General features: G+C 36.8%; 1 protein-coding gene across 1 annotated transcript in view; it reads right to left on the bottom strand.

The window, feature by feature from the left end:
• Positions 1-17,813, bottom strand: part of Nckap5 (NCK associated protein 5) — a 777,883-nt gene that overhangs the window by 526,936 nt on the left and 233,134 nt on the right. Inside the window, exon 3 of the mRNA XM_071619312.1 lies at positions 17,250-17,323. Within this exon, the coding sequence (XP_071475413.1) occupies positions 17,250-17,323 (74 nt within the window). The remainder of the gene's footprint in view (positions 1-17,249; positions 17,324-17,813) is intronic.

Here is a 17,813-nt window from a genome sequence, read left to right on the forward strand (position 1 = left end):
CCTATCATGTGCCTGGCAAGAAGGCAGCTGGAAGTATTTGCTGACAAATCACTGAATGTATAGGGTAATGATTAAGGACCCAGTCCTTAGGCAAGCCTAGTTAAGTATGTCTGTGCTTTATTTTCCTCATCTGTAAAGTAGGAATACTGAACTTCATAGAATTGTGAAGATCAATGACTTCATATTTGTGAAGCATTCAGATATATTAAAGAGTTACTGTTATCTCATTCCAACCTTTGTACTTGCCACACTGTTCTCCAGAGCCTCAGACAGAGACGAAGGCAAAATCAGAAGTGGAGAGCCTGAGGAATGCCAACCCAGACCCAGCAGGGATGCTTACAAGAAGTATTTTAGAGAAAAGGCCTATGAACAAATAAAAGAGTCCACAGATGCTAGATCTCCTAATTAATGATGATCCAAAAGTTAGAGACAGGCTTTTGGTAGAGTCAAGTTCAGTTTTAGCAGAAGCTGGAAGATCAGAGGGATAAAGACACCTAAACTCACAACAGATTTTATGACCTATGACAGCCATGTAGAACATGGATGCAGTGAGTGGAAAATGATGGGTGGAGCCAGCGTGTATACTTGGGTAATACAATATGTGAATGAATCCCTTCGAATCTATGGTTTAATCTACACCAAACCAAATACACGAGTTGAAGAAGGATACTCTCATTAGAAAGGGCTAAGACAACCATGAAAGAAGAGTGGGAGCAAAGAGAAAGTCAACCAAGAATCACAATCCCGAAAATGCAGTGAGATGGCAACTCTCCCATGCAGAAGCATAGGAAGTGGTGGATTAATGCATTGGTTCATGCCTATCAGAACTCCCCTATTTCCTCAGCACTGACACCAGTACAATGTCTCTGTTCATGACATCCATGACAATCTGTATGCATTCAAACTGTTCTGGACTGTGTTAAGCACCAAGGCAATGCAAAAATGAACCCAATTTTCCTCTTCCAGCAGCTTCCTGTTCAACAAGGAAGACAATATATATAAACCGAGACAACTCCACAGAGCCTGTGAATTAGAAGGAAGTCCTCTCCCCAATACTCATGCTTAGTGTTACCAACAGGAATGAAATGGAGGACTGACAATAACATGATGTAAAATCACAAGCAGCCATGCAAATAGGTAAGATAGATTATTTGCAGGAAGTAGAGAAGGAATTAGATGTTCATAGCAGCACAATTCACAATAGCTAGACTGTGGAACCAACTTAGATGCCCTTCAATAGATGAATGGATTAAAAAAATGTGGCATTTATACACAATGGAGTATTACTCAGCACTAAAAAATGACAAAATCATGGAATTTGCAGGGAAATGGATGGCATTAGAGCAGATTATACCAAGTGAAGCTAGCCAATCCCTAAAAAACAAATGCCAAATGTCTTCTTTGATATAAGGAGAGCAACTAAAAACAGAGCAGGGAGGAAGAGCATGAGAAAAAGATTAACATTAAACAGGGACGAGAAGTGGGAGGGAAAGGGAGACAGAAGGGAAATTGTATGGAAATGGAAGGAGACCCTCATTGTTATACAAAATTACATATAAGAAGATGTGAGGGGAAAAGGAAAAAAATCAAGGGAGAGAAATGAATTACAGTAGATGGGGAAGAGAGAGAAGATGGGAGGGGAGGGGAGTGGGGATAGTAGAGGATAGGAAAGATAGCAGAATACAGCAGTTACTAGTATGGCATTATGTAAAAACGTGGATGTGTAACCGATGTGATTCTGCAATCTGTATACGGGGTAAAAATGGGAGTTCATGACCCACTTGAATCAAATGTATGAAATATGATGTGTCAAGAGCTTTGTAATGTTTTGAACAACCAATAAAAAAAAGAAAGAAACCATAAGCCAAAAATAAATAAATAAATACATTTAAAAAAAAGAATAAAGATACATTGAAAAATAAAAAAAGAAAGAACTTTGTCTTTTTTTTTTCATATACAAGTAGTAATCTAGCAGCACACATTAGCATGTTTCATTCCATAATTTGTATTTATAAGATCCCTTTTATTCTCCAATATCAATTACAATTTTTAAATGACTACTTAATTTTAATGTCACTTCATGGCTTTCAAATGTAAGCTCCACAGTTCACATTTTCTTGGATGGCCACAAATTCAAAAGATCACACACAGTGCATATAAGGCTCAAATTTTTGTTTTATAGATGAAAAGCTGAGTGACCAAATGACATATCCATAGCAACAGGGTAAGACAGTCAAGACCAAAATTCACATCCTAATGTGAAACATGTATATTTCCTTCAATGCTAAAACAATCAAGAAAACAGAACTGAGTCCAAGATGCTTCTTATGTTCTGTGAGGATTCTGTCAGAAGCAAAGAGAGTGACATCAGTAAGACTGGAAATAATATAAACAGAGTAAACATGGAATCATTCACCAAGCCCTGCAATGTCTGCTGAGACAAAATACAAGGGAGCTCAACCCCACAGAGTAAGGGTGAGGTTTATGAAATTCATTATACAATCAGAGGTGTAAGAAGTTAGAAATATAAATAGATTTTAAATGGCTTATATAAATGAATGACAGGCTCATCATAGCTAACGAGTAAAAATAGTGCGTGTGGGTCATGTTATGAATGTTTGAATTTGACATCAAAGAGACACTTGCTTTGCCAACTCTGGCAAAGACAGATGGCACATGGCCATGGGGCTCCCTGGCAATTGTTGCTTCCGTTTGTGAGCATCTCCAAACGCAGTTTTGGGATGTCACGAGAAACTGCAAGCCTGTGGGGTTGTAAATTGAAGACGGACATTCAAGAAACAAACTTTTCACTATATATTAACCAAGACAACTCCAATGCTGTTTATTCTCACTCAGAAGTATAAGGGACATTTTCACATTCTTACTGTACATCAAGACCCATGGGGTCTCTAAGATCCCACGAGAAAGTTTTCACAAGGATTTATCCTTACTTTCCTCATTGGTTTGCTCAGATGAGAAGCAGGAAACCTTCTAGACATCCTGAACCCATGAACTTTTTGTGGTTTGTCCATCAACATACACAAAAGTCAATGCAGCAACTCACAAATCTCTTCCCATTGCATTGTAGCATGGCCTTAAATTATTTCTGTATCTATAGGTTGCCCATCCCCAGTCCACTCTGGAATGTGATCCTAATTGTGTGTTCCTTAGGAAAAATGTCTGATTAGCCCAGCAGTGTTTGAAGACCTCTATCCTGTATCTTGTTATAATTTAGATAGTTTATGTCTGGTTTCCAAAATGAGCTTCCCAAGCCATCCTAACTGATGCCCTCCAAATGTTGTTCCCTGCTGAGAAACAAACCGGTTTTTGCCTCTCACCCAAACTCAGCTCACGTCTTCTCCAAAGAAATTATTAGGACATTCCATTAGCTAACAATGGTCCCAGCTAATTAATGTACTCCAATGTCTAGCAACTGTTTTACAGGAAAAATAATCTACATTGTATTTACTGCAAATCCTCACCAACATGACAAAGACAAATGCCAACTTTACATAATTATTTTTCAGCTGTTATGCAACAATTAAAGTGATTTTCAAATATGAACATTACAATTATGAGAAGGAAGGACATAATTCTGCTTTAAAACTGCCTGGAAAAAGAACTCTTATACTACATTAATGATTTAGGATTGAACTAGAAAAATAGACTCTCTTACTAATAGAGTAAGTGGGGCAGAAATAAACCTCCCATTGATTTGGTGGTGGTAGGGGCCACACTTTAAAAAAGGGGCAGTGGAATTGTATTTCTGAAATAAACGATCTGCAAATCTTATCAATGTTTGAAGACATATTTTTGTAAAATGCACACACCACTGTCATAATGTTGCAGAAATTGGAAAAAATCCATATTGTACTATGGTTCATCTGCAATGGCCAAAGTTAAGCCCCTGTCTTCAGTAAAACAGAACACCCAATGTCACTGTTCACTTCAGCTGTGCTCTAGGTAAATATTTGTCCATGATCTTTGTTTCTTCCTTCTAGTGTGATTTTTCCCAATATTCCTTAACATTGGAATAGTAAAAGTTAAATTAATATTTGTTCATTTCAGTGATGATCTGAAATTTACTTCCTTCTTCCTTCTGAAGGCCACAATAATTGTCTCATAAAAGTTCTACCAAGGTCAGGGATGATCTAATTTACTTGTAATTGTGAATTCTGCTAAGAACTCTTACCCATAAATAAGCCTTGGCTATGGAAAAAAAATGAAGATCCGAAACAGGATAAGGCAATTAAAAATGGGGGTTGGGGGAATAACGGAGTGGTGGAGAAAAGTGGATTTTCTAAATTTAAAACACTCTGCCCTTTCTTGAAATAATGATTTATATTCTCTGAGCCCACAAGAGAGTAATTGGATATGCATGATGCAATGCTGGAATTTTAGGCATTTTTGCCTAAAGGTTATTAACAATTAGTAGCATGAAGGAAAAAAATCATAAAGTTAGAAAAATAACCTTCTCTCAAAGGATAACTAAAACTGAACTTGTAATCTGTTCATAATAAAATATATCATGTTTATATTAGAACCCCACACGTTAAAAGGAGAACTGAAGGGCTGGAGGTTTAGCTCAGAGGTAGAGCTTTTGCCTCTGATGTGCTTGGCCCCAAACTTGACTTGGTCCCCAGCACTACAAAAGAGGAAAAAAAAAGAGAGAGAGAAAGAGAGAGAGAGAGAGAGAGAGAGAGAGACAATCGATGGACTAGAGTATGTGAAGTAGAAGTTCATGATTAAGTGGGAAACTGAACAATAATTTGTATGAGGAAGAATAAAATAACTTACTTCCTTTGTAAAAGTAAAGACTGAGGAAAAACATGAAAAGCTGTCTTTGAATGAATTCTTTAAGAGAGATGATGGAGTAGACATTGTAAGTGAAGTTGCTGATACATCATACGGACTAGGGTGTGAAAGCCAGATGTTGAGTCATCTGGACTCAATGGAGCAGAATTCTTTTCACATTGCAGCTACCTGGTTTTGCTTTGATAGTTGCAATGGTACAGAGCTCACTATCTCAAGAGCATCTCTAATACATGTTATAATAGCCCTCTCTGGTGCTTTGTTGTCAGGTTGCAACAATACTATGGTTTGGGTGTGATTTGTCATCTCCCAAACTCACTTTGAAATTTTGTCCCTAAGGTAACAGTGTTGAGAGGTTAGCAGATCTTTAAGAGCTGTTGGCATTAATACCTTTCTCTTGGGAATGGGTTAATTCTCCCTTGAGTGAGTTATTTATTATAAGAACTAGTTGTTGTAAAGTAAGGCCATCCCTCTTGTTTTCTTTTTCTGCATTTACACACTTGCTTTTCTGTTTTCATACCATGTTATGACAGATCATAAGAACTTTGCCAGATGCACTTGCCTAATCTTGGACGTCCAGCCTCCAGAACAAGGGGCTAGGAATGTGGTGCAGTGGTCAAGCACTTTTTCCTAGTATGTGTGAAGTTCTAGGTTTGATGCCCAGGGCCAAAGTACAAAACAAAAATAAACAAACCCCTATTGTTCAGCATGAGAATTGTGAAGCTAAATAAGTGTACTTTTGCAAATCACCCAATCTCAGGTATTCTAGTATAGCAGCAGAAAACAGACTAAGACCTTCAGATAACTGAATAGCTCCATCCTCTGGAATACATTCTAGGGTGCTTCTAATCCCTTTCCCACAAGACAATTCATTGAACATTTCAAACAATGATCAGGTGCATCCTTTAGTCTTCTATTTGCCAAACTAAATGTCTCTAATTCCTTCCACTGTCATTCAGTACTTTGCATCTCACACCATTTTAGTAACTGACTTTGTGAATACTGCTTGGTTTGCTGTGTCTATGATAGACATATGAAACAGGTAGTCTTGATATGATCGAACCAACAAGATTACCACATAAAACTTTTAATTTTCCCTTTGAAATAAAAAAAAATTGGTATGTGTTGGCAGAACACCTGTCTTATTCAATCATATGCTAGCCATCATTTGATAGGCAACAAATTCACAAATATTTGGGAAGTCAAAATTAAGATACAAAGATTAATTTCAGAGTTTTTATAAGATGTACATTGTTATATATACATATGTGGTATAGTCTCAAGTTTGGGGCGAGGGGATGATGGAGTCCAGGTGGGTTGAGGAATCCACACTAGGAGATATAGAGTAGAAGAACCCAGACTGATCTTTGAAAGATGGGTAGAGATTTTCTGTTTGGCATGGAGGGAAAAGGCAAGAAAAGAGTGTGTGTGTAGGAATAATGAATGACAGAAGAGGTCAGGAATGGTAGGGTCATGTGTGTGGATAGAAATAGAAATACTTAGATTTGCACTGTGACAATTCTGGTACAACTTCCTCTCTTCCATTCTAAACATTTGGTTTAGCTAAACATTCCAGTACTCAGACTTCTGAGGATATTAATCTAGCCAATGAAATCTTGATAAGATGCTATGAAGAACTGAGAGTAATGTTAGGATACCCTTTAGATGGCAGCTGCAGATTTCAGAGGTGATTACCTAGATAACAAATTTCCTTTATTCTGTGCATGGGAATTTTAGTCAGTCCAGTGACAAAGATATTTTTGGATAGACTTAACTTTTGGTATATTTAAAATTATATCATCTTGGGGCAAATGGTCCCCAAAGCACAAGTCTTGAAGTGTAATTCTGATGCAACTATGAGAACTGAACTTTACTCAGATGTGGCATCAAAGAACTTGTCTTTCAGAGTAAACTTCTGCAACCGGCATCATTCATATTTCTATTTCCAAAGCAGAGAAACAGCAAAATTAATTAAACGGTACAAGTGAATAATTCCTGGTAAATACTTTTGACTTTCAATTAGCAGTGAGTCTGAATTTCCATAGAATACTGAAGAGATAGCATCAGACAATGCAATTTCCTTAATAGGGACCATAACCCTAGAGAAGCTGCTGCTGCCTCTTTAATATCGTGCAATTGACTTTTTTTTTTTTCTTTTGCACCATGTTGTGCTCTTAACTTTTGTGGAAACTTAAACATTATTCAATGAAACGATTTCCTGGAAAACCTTTTGAAAGTGGTCAGACTGTGACCTTGTTCTTGTACCCTGCCTCTGCCAGCATGCTGTGTAATCATCTCTGGAAGGTTCAGGGCCAAGAGACAGTGCAAGAGTTAGCCCCTGAAGAGAATGAAGTTCACAAAAATAATTGTTATCATCTGCCTACTTTCAGGAAAGGGAAACTACCACTTCCAACATCAGTGATTTTATAGGAATCTATCACCTCTTTTCTATATTTGTTATATTTCAACCTATTGACCCAGAAAACCGGCAAAAATTATCAAAGTATTAACTCTTTAAGAAATGACTGTGGAAATGATTAATCTCAAGCCTTTCTCACAAGCAGACATCAAGGCCTAAAATGCCTAAATGCTTTCTTCAGGGCCACACAGTGAGTAGAAGAACCAGGATTTGAACTCTGTGCTGTGGGGGAGGAACCAGAAATGGTATATGTTTGAAACTGAAGCAACAGTATGGCAGACTCTCCAAATAATCAGAATAGAGCTCCTGATTGTACTGGTAGGCTACCAAATACCAGTCTCTACTGGAGTAGTATGGATATCAGTAATATCATAAGGGATAATGAGAAAAAAATGCTTTCTTTACAAATAGGTTATCAAAAGCAGCTGTTAAAATAATTTATGTTTAGGCATTAGTTCTTCTCTTTTACCTTTTCACGTTGTTTTCCATTGCCACTAATCCTTTGAAAACTCATCCTCCATTTGGCAACCCCTACCACTATTAGTCCTACTCAGCTCTGCTGATTTCAAGTATATGTTCTGTCTTTCCAAAATTCTCAAGATCTCCTCCATAAGATCACCTTTCTAACCTTTCAGATTAATGCCTGATGATGTTTGTAAAAATAACTTGGTCTAGATGTCTACAGTTGTTCTCACTCACTTAAGTACAGGGAGAAGAGGCTTCATGATTTTATCATGGATTTTTAGGCCTTGGATTTTATCATGAATTTTTTTTAAACCTGTGATATCCTCTTAACTCTCTTCTCTTCAAAATTAAGAAATATTCTGTGTTCCTATTCATACGGTTGATAGCAGCTCAAGATTATAACTGGTAGAACAATGGAATAAGATGATAGGATAAAAATACACATTTGATTATTACTGACACCTGTTATAGTCTTTATAATGATGTGCAATGATGTGATTAGCTATTACAAGCCTTTAGATTTTATTTTATTGATGGTACTTTTGAAGATGTTTGAAAGGGTCTCAGAGAACAAGCACTCTGGCTTCGATACCACTAACCATGTTGACCTCTTTATCAAGTGTCCTAATCTTTAATTTGTTGTTAACTAACTTGAAACTGTGCATCTCACTTAGCATCTGCATGCTACTGAGCCAAATGACTTTCTGATAAGCTTATTTGACTTGCTTTTCTTACATGAATTTACAAATAAAAATGGGCTCATCCCTAGTGAGCCCAGAAGCCCTTAGTAGTTTCTCTTTCTGATCTATTACCAATCCCTTCGATATCTTAAGTGTTTTAAGCATCTATAATTTTTTAAGTCACTTAGCAACCTAGATGAATAAAATGCATCTCCAGTTGTCTCTATGCATAGAAGATGGATGAAATTTTACGTTTAGTTTCATATTTCATGCTGAGCATTATGAGAGACATGAGGAATGAGAAGACTTGGTCTTATAGGTCAAGATGCTAAGAGCAAAAGATCTGTCCTTAAAGGAAAATTAGAAAAACTGATTCAGAGTGATTGAGACCTGCATGGTTGGGACTCAGCATAGGGACCATTAAGGGTGACAGTAGAGTCAGTGTGTATGTTTGGAGTATTTAGCTTAAGTGTCACAGAGGTAGTGTCCTCATCAACAGGGAAGGGAGGGGGGCGTGAGAATCAGAGCAGTCCTAGGGACTGTTGTAGTTTGGGGGTGAGGTGTCCCCAGAAAAGCTCATGTGGCAATGCAGGAATATTCAGAGGTAAAATTATGAGATTCTGAGAACTGTGACCTCATCAGTGGATTAATACACTTGATGGATTAATAAGCTAAATGAACTATTGGGTGGTAACTGCAGGCAGGTGGGAAGTGGCTAAAGGAAGTGGGTCCGTGGGGGCATGCTCTCGAGGACTATATTTTGTTCCAGATGAGCAGAGCTCTCTCTGTTTTCCGGCTGCCACAAGCTGACCAGCTTTCCTCCATCACACCTTTCTTCCATGCTGTTCTGCCCCACGCGAGGCAATGAAGCTTACCTACTATGAACTGAACTTCTGAAACCGTGAGCCCCAAATAAACTTTTTCATTTCCTAGTTTGTTCTTGTCATATATTTTGCTCATAGGGATGAATAGCTGAGAGAGAATACGCAGAGAGGGGTCTGTCGTATTTGTCAAATGTGACCATCACCGCAGCACAGACTTGACAGCTGTAGTATCTTCTGTGTCAGGTAAAATTCTACATCTGGTGAAAATCTAGGATTATCTCCATGGACACTCTGTCTTCAATGTGATTAATGAGTGTTCACAAGAAGGCAGAGCCTGCGCAGCAAGTAAGCATGGCGGCTCCTAAAGCAACCCGGTCTGGGTATCTGGCCATGAACCCAGCCACAGGCTGCCAACCTCAGTCAATTCTCCAATCAGATCTTGCCTTCTTAGAAGTTACCTCTGCCATGAGATAATTAGCCTGTGTCTCTACCAACAACTTCCTCATCTCATTAACCTGTTCCTTTTTCTTTGATTCAGGTCACCCTTTTGGGGAGTTACTTATAAAGTTTAATTGATGACATACAATTATAAAGTATGCCATAGTTAAAAACCCTGAGGAAAGAAAATGCGCTTTATATGTTCTCTTTTCAGAGAGGCACAGACACTTCTCTCTTGAGCTGGGGAATGGAGGTGGTTACTAGAATGCCCTTCCTGTATATGGAAAGACTGGGGATGAGGGAGATAAGGAAAAAAAATTATTAAGTACAGATTGCCCATATAGAGATGTGATATGTAGAATGATATCCTAACCATCTCTTTAAAAAAAAATCACTAGTATGGTCATACACTATCAACTTAGTGAATTTTTCCATTAAAATTAAATAGAAGGCCATGGTAAATTACCCATTTCATTTCTCCTTCCAGATTAAAAAAAGGCACTTAGTCATTTCTTACTGTGGGGGCACTCCAGCTTTATTCTATGTGTTTATGCCAAGTGGGTCATTTATACTGCTGCCTGCTGGAGTTTTTCTTACAACTTAGTAGGGAATATTTGTGATTTTTATTACCCCGAATAAATCTACAAGATGCCTTTTGCTGCAGGCTCTTTATTTTAATTTCAGATAAATCACATCAGGTTCCTGGCTGTCATATTAACATAAGCATGGATCTAAAAATAACAAGTGTGCATTAAGTTACATGTCTAAAGATTAAATAGTGGTAAATTGGGTGTGTGTCTTAATGAACATTAAGCTATTGAGAAGTATTTTGAAACCATCAGTAGGCCTACTCTGAACATGTCATGCAACCCAAGTTCTCAGTGCATGCAGTGAACTGACCTTTAAGAGAGGATATTTTCCCAGTTACATTAGAGGGCAATTTCACATCTCTGTAAGTTAATTTAGTGACTCACTCTCTCTCTCTCGAAAGTGGCTTATTTGATTAACTGTGAAGAATTCTGAACCTGAATTTTTCATCATCCTCAGTACAGTTACATCCTAAAAATCTTAAAAGCAATCCAAATTCAAATTATTCAACAATTGTGTTTTCATCTTCTCTCACTCCATCAATTCTCCTCCTACCAAGATTTGGATCAAAACACCACCTCCTCTGGGAGGCTTTCTTTGAACTTCAGTCAGAGTCTCCCAAAATGTGCTTTTATAGACCCCCATAGCAGCCGAAGTGGAGTAGCCTTGATTTAAACATGTGAATTTCTCTTGCATTCAAGATTTGGAGAGAAGTAGAAAGGATAAAACCCATGGGCTTATTAAGTCTATTTTACACATTTATTATTAAGTATAACTAAAACCTATGTTCTCTGATAGATTAATACACTTCTAAAGAAAGACAGGAAGACTTGATATGAAATAGAAAAATCATGGATATAAACTTAGTACAGATTTGCTCCCTGACCCTTTTTGTGTCTCCGTGGTCCAGAAAACTTGGGTTCAAACTCCAGGCACCCCATAAGCAAACAGATATGCATATCTCACAAGAGTAACCCAAATAAACTATAACATTTATTGATCCAAAGGTGCAAGACCAGACATGAAACCTGGAGATCTTCTGGTTCAAATCATCCAGATGCCTTTCTGGACTTAGTTCTACTAACCCCTTTTCACTGTAGAACAGCTGCTTTAAGAGAGTGATATTATATTATCAGAGGCTTCAGGGCCATGACAGAAGCCCAACACACCTTTGCTCCTCTAAAGCAGAACTTGTGGTCCATAGGAAGCATCCCTTGGTATACACTTAGCCCTTAGCCCTCCCTTCCACTGCCAAGGGATGATATAACCACTGAAGTATGTGCCAACGCCCAATCTCCACAGCCTTGATTTATTCCCCTTTGTGCTGGGCAGAGGGCATGGCTTAGAGACCAGACTCATCCTGGCAGGGGGCTGGGACTGTCTGCATCTCTGAAACAACCCCTGGTGGGTAATTGGGGAATGACATTGATGGGTTCCCAGGGTGGCCCTGGGGCTTGTGCTTTGCCAAGAATACAGCCATGATTTAAAATTCAGCCCAGGGGTTGAGAGGCAGGGAAGATAATGTAAAGCTCAGTCTCCTTTGACCTCAGCAGAGAGAGACAGAGATGCAGAGTGAGTTGGCATAGCGTGACGTTTTGCTTTCAGAGCTTTTATTGCTATTACAGAGCCCTGAGTTCTCTTTGTTTGCTACACATTCTAACCCCCAGAGATAGCCTTTTTTCCTCTTGAAGGGATTTAAACAAATCATAGTTTTTATTTTATTCACTGTCCACCATTAAGAATTCATGCAGAGCAATTTTACTTGTTGCCAATTAAGATCTCCCAGTGGAGGTCTCTGATTACAGCACAGGCAACCTGTTTAATACTTGGCATCTCCTTAGTCTACATAAATTAACCCCATGAGGATAGAAGCATGCTAATTCTTTAGAAGCCTGGATAACACCATCCTTGGATCCATGATTCACAGAAGGTAAATCTCTGGGAGACTCTGGGAGATGCTGAGCCTGATGCTACTCAGGGTGTATCTGCTTTTGTTTCTTACCTCTTATTTTACAATTTCCAGATAACACATTACCAATAATGTTGTTTTTCATCAGAAGTAGCCATGTGGACTCCCAGCAGGCGATTTTAATATCACTCTTTTATGTATAAACGAATGTGTATGTTGGCGGGTAAAAGTGATATTATTATTATTATTATTATTTATTTTTTTTTTTTTTTTGGTACCGGAGGAGATTGAACTCAGGGATACTCTACCACTAAGCCACATGCCCAGCCTTATTTCGTATTTTATTTAGAGACAGGGTCTCACTGAGTTGCTTATTGCCTCGCTATGGCTGAGGCTGGCTCTTGAACTCGCCATATTCTTGCCTCACTCAGTCTTCCGAGCTGCTGGGATTACAGGCCTGTGTCTCCATGCCCTGCAAAAGTGAGATTCTTTTTATGCACTTCCCACCTTGGGAAGCAGGAGTTAAGTGCTTCAATAGGGAAAACAGTTTTTATTCTACAGTTTACAGATTCTTGGAGTTTAGTGTTGAGGCTTGTGTTACCCTTCTGGAAAGTGGTGAAAAACTTGGGACTAACATTTCTAAATATTGCCTTTTCCCCTTTGACTAACAAGTTAGAGTCCTTGCACTCTTAGGTGACTTTTCACCACATCACCCAGCACCGGACCTGTGAGGAAAGGGGGGGGGGGAAGTACAGGTCATATACATCTGGATATCAAGAATATAGATCACCATTTCCCAAGGCATGTTCCTGAAACCTTATCCACGGATAATATTTCAAAATAGGTAGTATTTGAGGACTTTTTAAAAAGTCAAAATTATATGTTGTATCTTGTTTGCATAAATATACATAGCATGTATTAACAATATTAATGGCTCTGAGATGTTCCCAATTTAAAAACTTAAAACCTTGTTTTATCTAGTATTTTTCAAATTTGGCCACAGCATACTTTCATCTTTTTTTTTCTCAAAATATCTATCACACAGTGATCTAGTGTATTAGTGTTTCTTGGAATATGCTTAGGAAAACACTTACATAGATCACTTAGAGTGCTGGTTCTTTGTGAGGAGAGGAAACGATTTTGTCTTCTGGGGAATACTCAGAAAATTTCTGAAGGCATTTTTGGTTAAGTAGGGGATGTTACTGGCAGGTAGTGGGTAAAAGCTAGGGATGGTCCTAAACATCCTGCAATTCATGGGACAACCCATCTCCATGATGAAAAAGAATTATCTATCTTCGAATGCCAACAGTGCCTTGGTTGAGAGAACCTAATCCAGGTACAGCTGGATTACGGACTTAGGTGATCTAGAATCTCTGGGTTGGCAGCTAGCACTCTTCATTCACCAGATAGTCATGTGATTTTTGTCATGCAGATTTCCTTATTAACTTATAGGTTCCAATATGACTTATTAATATAGAATATTCATAATGAATATTCTAAAATGAATACATTGATATTTTCTGGGTACACTACTGGAAAGCTGTTAGGCATGTTTAGTAGTCATGTCTACTCTGTTCTTTGCAGTTTTCTATGATACATATATATTGTGTAGTATCAATTCACAATATTTAAGTATTATCAAAAACACACATTCTTATATGGTCAATAAATGCAACACACTCTTCTAGACTTTATGGTTCATATAATTTCAGCAATCAGTAATCTCAAATACTAGATATATTACTACTTTTCTTTTTAAAGATAAGGAACTCAGTCTCAGAGATGTTAATCAACTGCTAATTTGGATAGGCTGAGACAGAAATCCAAATCCCCAAAATCTCCAGGCCAGTCCTCTTTTCATTATTATGGTATGATGCTGAATCCATTTTTTCATACATAATTTTGCATGTGGCATGAAAGAGTAATTTTAATGCCATAAATATTCATGAATTTGATTTGTATTTCCCAACTGTCTGTGTTTATTCTAAACTCTTAATTTGAGGCTGCAAATGGATAAAGATTTTTATCAAATGTTAGGAGAAAGATATTCTCAGCAGTTTTTTTCTTAACATAATCTTTCTTGTCAGCCACAGATATATTTAACCAAATCAGAAATAGCGACACATGATAGGAAAATCATCAAGTGCAAAGCAATCATTTCCTTTAAATATTAAGTTTCCATATCAGAGCAAATAAAGATGCAGGAAATGGTGATTGTGTTTAAACACCAGTGTATATGTCGTAATGATTTTTTTGTTTGTTTAAATCAAGTAGTGAGATGAAGAACAAATTACAAATTAAGTATAAATCTGGGTGGGTTTAGATTCAATTCTAGATTCTGACTTTATCCTTTTCATTAAATGAATTCTCAGAAGTTTACCTCTTCAGAAAAAATGTGTTGGTATAAAGAGTTGAGCTAAATGATTTCTCGTTGTTGGATATCTAAATTTAAACTCCACAAATTCCTTTGTACTTTGAAAACTCAGAGATAGATTATAGGTCTATTTCAGTAGAATACTAAATAGGACCCCAAATAACTTGAATGTGATAACAATGTTTTTATTATAGCAGATTGTTAAGCTATAAGATACAACTGAAATGTAAAGATTTGTAACCTCTCATGAAGACAAGGGAGCTTTGTAATGGTTATACCCAATCCTCTATCACTTTTTTCCAACTCTTATCATTCACTAAGCAGAAATAAGAGCATGTTTCATGTCCATCATGATTTTGATCAATCCTCAAAAGAGGCAGCCATAAAATAATGCTGACCATAGTTACTACTGGATGATCTAAATATATTCTGAACTCGTCTTTCAAGGTATGTAAATGGAAGTTCATCATTTAATATTAGCAGCAGTGACAAACAGCCCACTCCATGATAACCAAAATTCAAAAGCACAATAAAAATCAGAGGAGTCACACTGTTTATGGGAATATTTGTTTAACTTCAGGCAATCTAGTCATTCTTATGTACATGGTATGAGAATAACATACCATTTATGTTATTTTCATGATCCTCTGCACATCATGGATTCTACCCCAACACATGAATGATGCATTTACATAACTTAATCATAACTAGAAAGAATTTCCCACACTGCTCCATGATATTCATATATTCTTCACCAAAAATAATTTGGCTACAGCTATAGTTATGATATTGTAATAATCATCTTAAACCCTGTTACTTTAAGTCAATCAAGTCAGGATCTGTTTGCAAAATATAATCAAATGTAATTTCATGATTCAGTAAATTGTATGTAAGTCTGCTATCATTGGTTTTCATTTTCTTTTCAATACTGCTATTTCCATTTTTTCCACTGGTAGCTATTCTGACTATTCAAATGTCATTATTGCCTTCTATTGTTATTCAAATGGAGCTGTTTTATTAGATCCTCCAACTCCACATAGAAGGCTTTGCTTCTTCAACAGTAATATTTCTGAAGGAAAATGGAAGTGAATGCACACAAAATTCTGAGTTCTTACTTTATCTTAGGCTAACTCCATGCCTGAAATAGGATTTTAATTTAATCATATCTGAGAAGGCCAAAAGGTTTTTATTAGCTACCTCAAGAAAACAGGAAAAATAGCCTTTTTCATGCAGGTTTTTATTTAGTTCAAAGAGCCCATGAAACCATTACTGTTCCACAATGATATATTTAAGAAACACTTCCTGACCAAATTAAACTCTAAATTTCTTTGATTAGATAGCAGTCATCATTTTTGTATATTCTTCTCTTGAAAGATAGGATAAATAAAATATTCTATACAAGTATTTGAAATATAGTATTAAATACCAGTTGCATATCAGTTTAAAAATATGCTTTCTAATAGATCCATGGAGAATATAATTAAAAAGGCACACAACCATAAATGCATAGTTGTAGATTTTATTAGGACACTGGATCACAAAAGAAAATTATCAAAACTAGGTTATGGTTCTCATAAACAAATCTAGCAAATATTGTATTAGTTAAATATAAAAATAACTGTCCCTGTTATTGGGGCAAACTTAACAACTGAACTTCTGTTGTATTCTACCAGCAGTTTTTCTATATATACAAAAAGAATATTTTCTATTACTATGATCAGAGATCTGTTCTCCAGTAGGTAAACCATGTGAACAGAATGAATTAAAATATATAGTGCTTTACTAGAACTACTTAGGAAAGATGAATGAAGAGGGAATAACCTACTTGGAGTTCAGTGGTGATGGAGTTGGATGAGGTTTGGTAAGAAAGTCTCGGGGTTATTATATACTTATCTACCATCTCAGTATACAGAGAAAGCTCTCCCCTTCAAGAGGTTAGAGGCTTGCTGACCCTTCGCCAGACTAAGGTAATTTCATGAAAAATTTCTAGTATCATGTGCAGCATCATATAATTAAGCATTAGCATGTTTCAAAAATCAAGAGTTATAGAAGCTTAAAATAGGAAAATCAAATTTCATAATAGTACTCATAGACAACAAGACTCTAAAATAAGGTCCCTAAAGAGCTAAATAATGACACGTCAAACATCTTTGCCAGTGTATTCCCAAGAGATGTCATGGAATGTATACACAACTTGGGAATGTGACTCCTATTTTATTAATTTCTATTTCTGACATGGCTTCCTTACCTAGAGTCAGAACCCACCAAGTAAAACTAAAACTAAATATCAGAGAACTGCACAACTGTTCTCCCAAAATATTCCCCTTTAAGATGAAAAGAAGCAGAACTTTTAAGCAGACATTTTTTTACCTTTCAGAGAAAATCTTTCAGTAGTTTAGTATCAGAGAATCTGTGTTCTATTTCCCACCACATTGTAAGTTTGCCATGCAGCCCTGGGAAATACCTTTAATTCCTTGACTTTGACAAGTTTCAGGATTCCCACCATCCTTCTTGCACGGTGCACATCTGACTCAAGGATGGCTTTTGGTGTTGTTTCTTTACTTTAACTAAAGAAATCACATTCTTTAAGTAGCCTCTGACTATCCTTATACACAAAGATGCCTCTGGCACCAATTGGAAGAAAATTCCTTTTTCCAACTCCTGACCCATGGTCAATTTCAAAGCTATAGAGACAACTACCTGAACAAACAAGGAAGACAAGAACATGAATTCTACTCACCTCCAGAGACTTCTGTGTTGTTCCTCCAATTGAGTTAGCAGATGCTCAATGTATTTATTAGAGTCCATGTATTCCTGCATCAACAGAACAAGACAAAACCCCATTATAATAGTCAGATTCTAAGACTCTATCCCTATTGCTATAAGGAATATTTTCAACAAGATAAGCCCTTGGACCCTCATCAGTCTCAGAGTCTTTGATTCCATGATTTGTAAACATAGTCATTTGAAGATGAATACTATTTTCCCTTTATTATCATGTGCTAATTTTAATAAAAAAATTTCTGTAGAAAATAAAGTTTTACTGAGTCATCCTAAAAACCCTTCTATTTGCCTAAAAAAAAAGCCTTTATTTCATATTATGTACACTGGAGCCCATGTGATCTACCATATAAAAGTAAATGAGCCAATGTGTTGCTGTTAACCTTTAAAGAATATGAATAAAGTAGAAAATACAGGACTTAATTTTTCTGGTTTGATAATCATCATTTTTAGGTAAAATTCATTTTTAAACTACATAGGATGCTTCATATATGTATCCCATTCACTGTGCATTCATGTACAT

Source organism: Marmota flaviventris, chromosome 11 (genome assembly GCF_047511675.1).
Source record: "Marmota flaviventris isolate mMarFla1 chromosome 11, mMarFla1.hap1, whole genome shotgun sequence".
Classification (NCBI taxonomy): domain Eukaryota; kingdom Metazoa; phylum Chordata; class Mammalia; order Rodentia; family Sciuridae; genus Marmota; species Marmota flaviventris.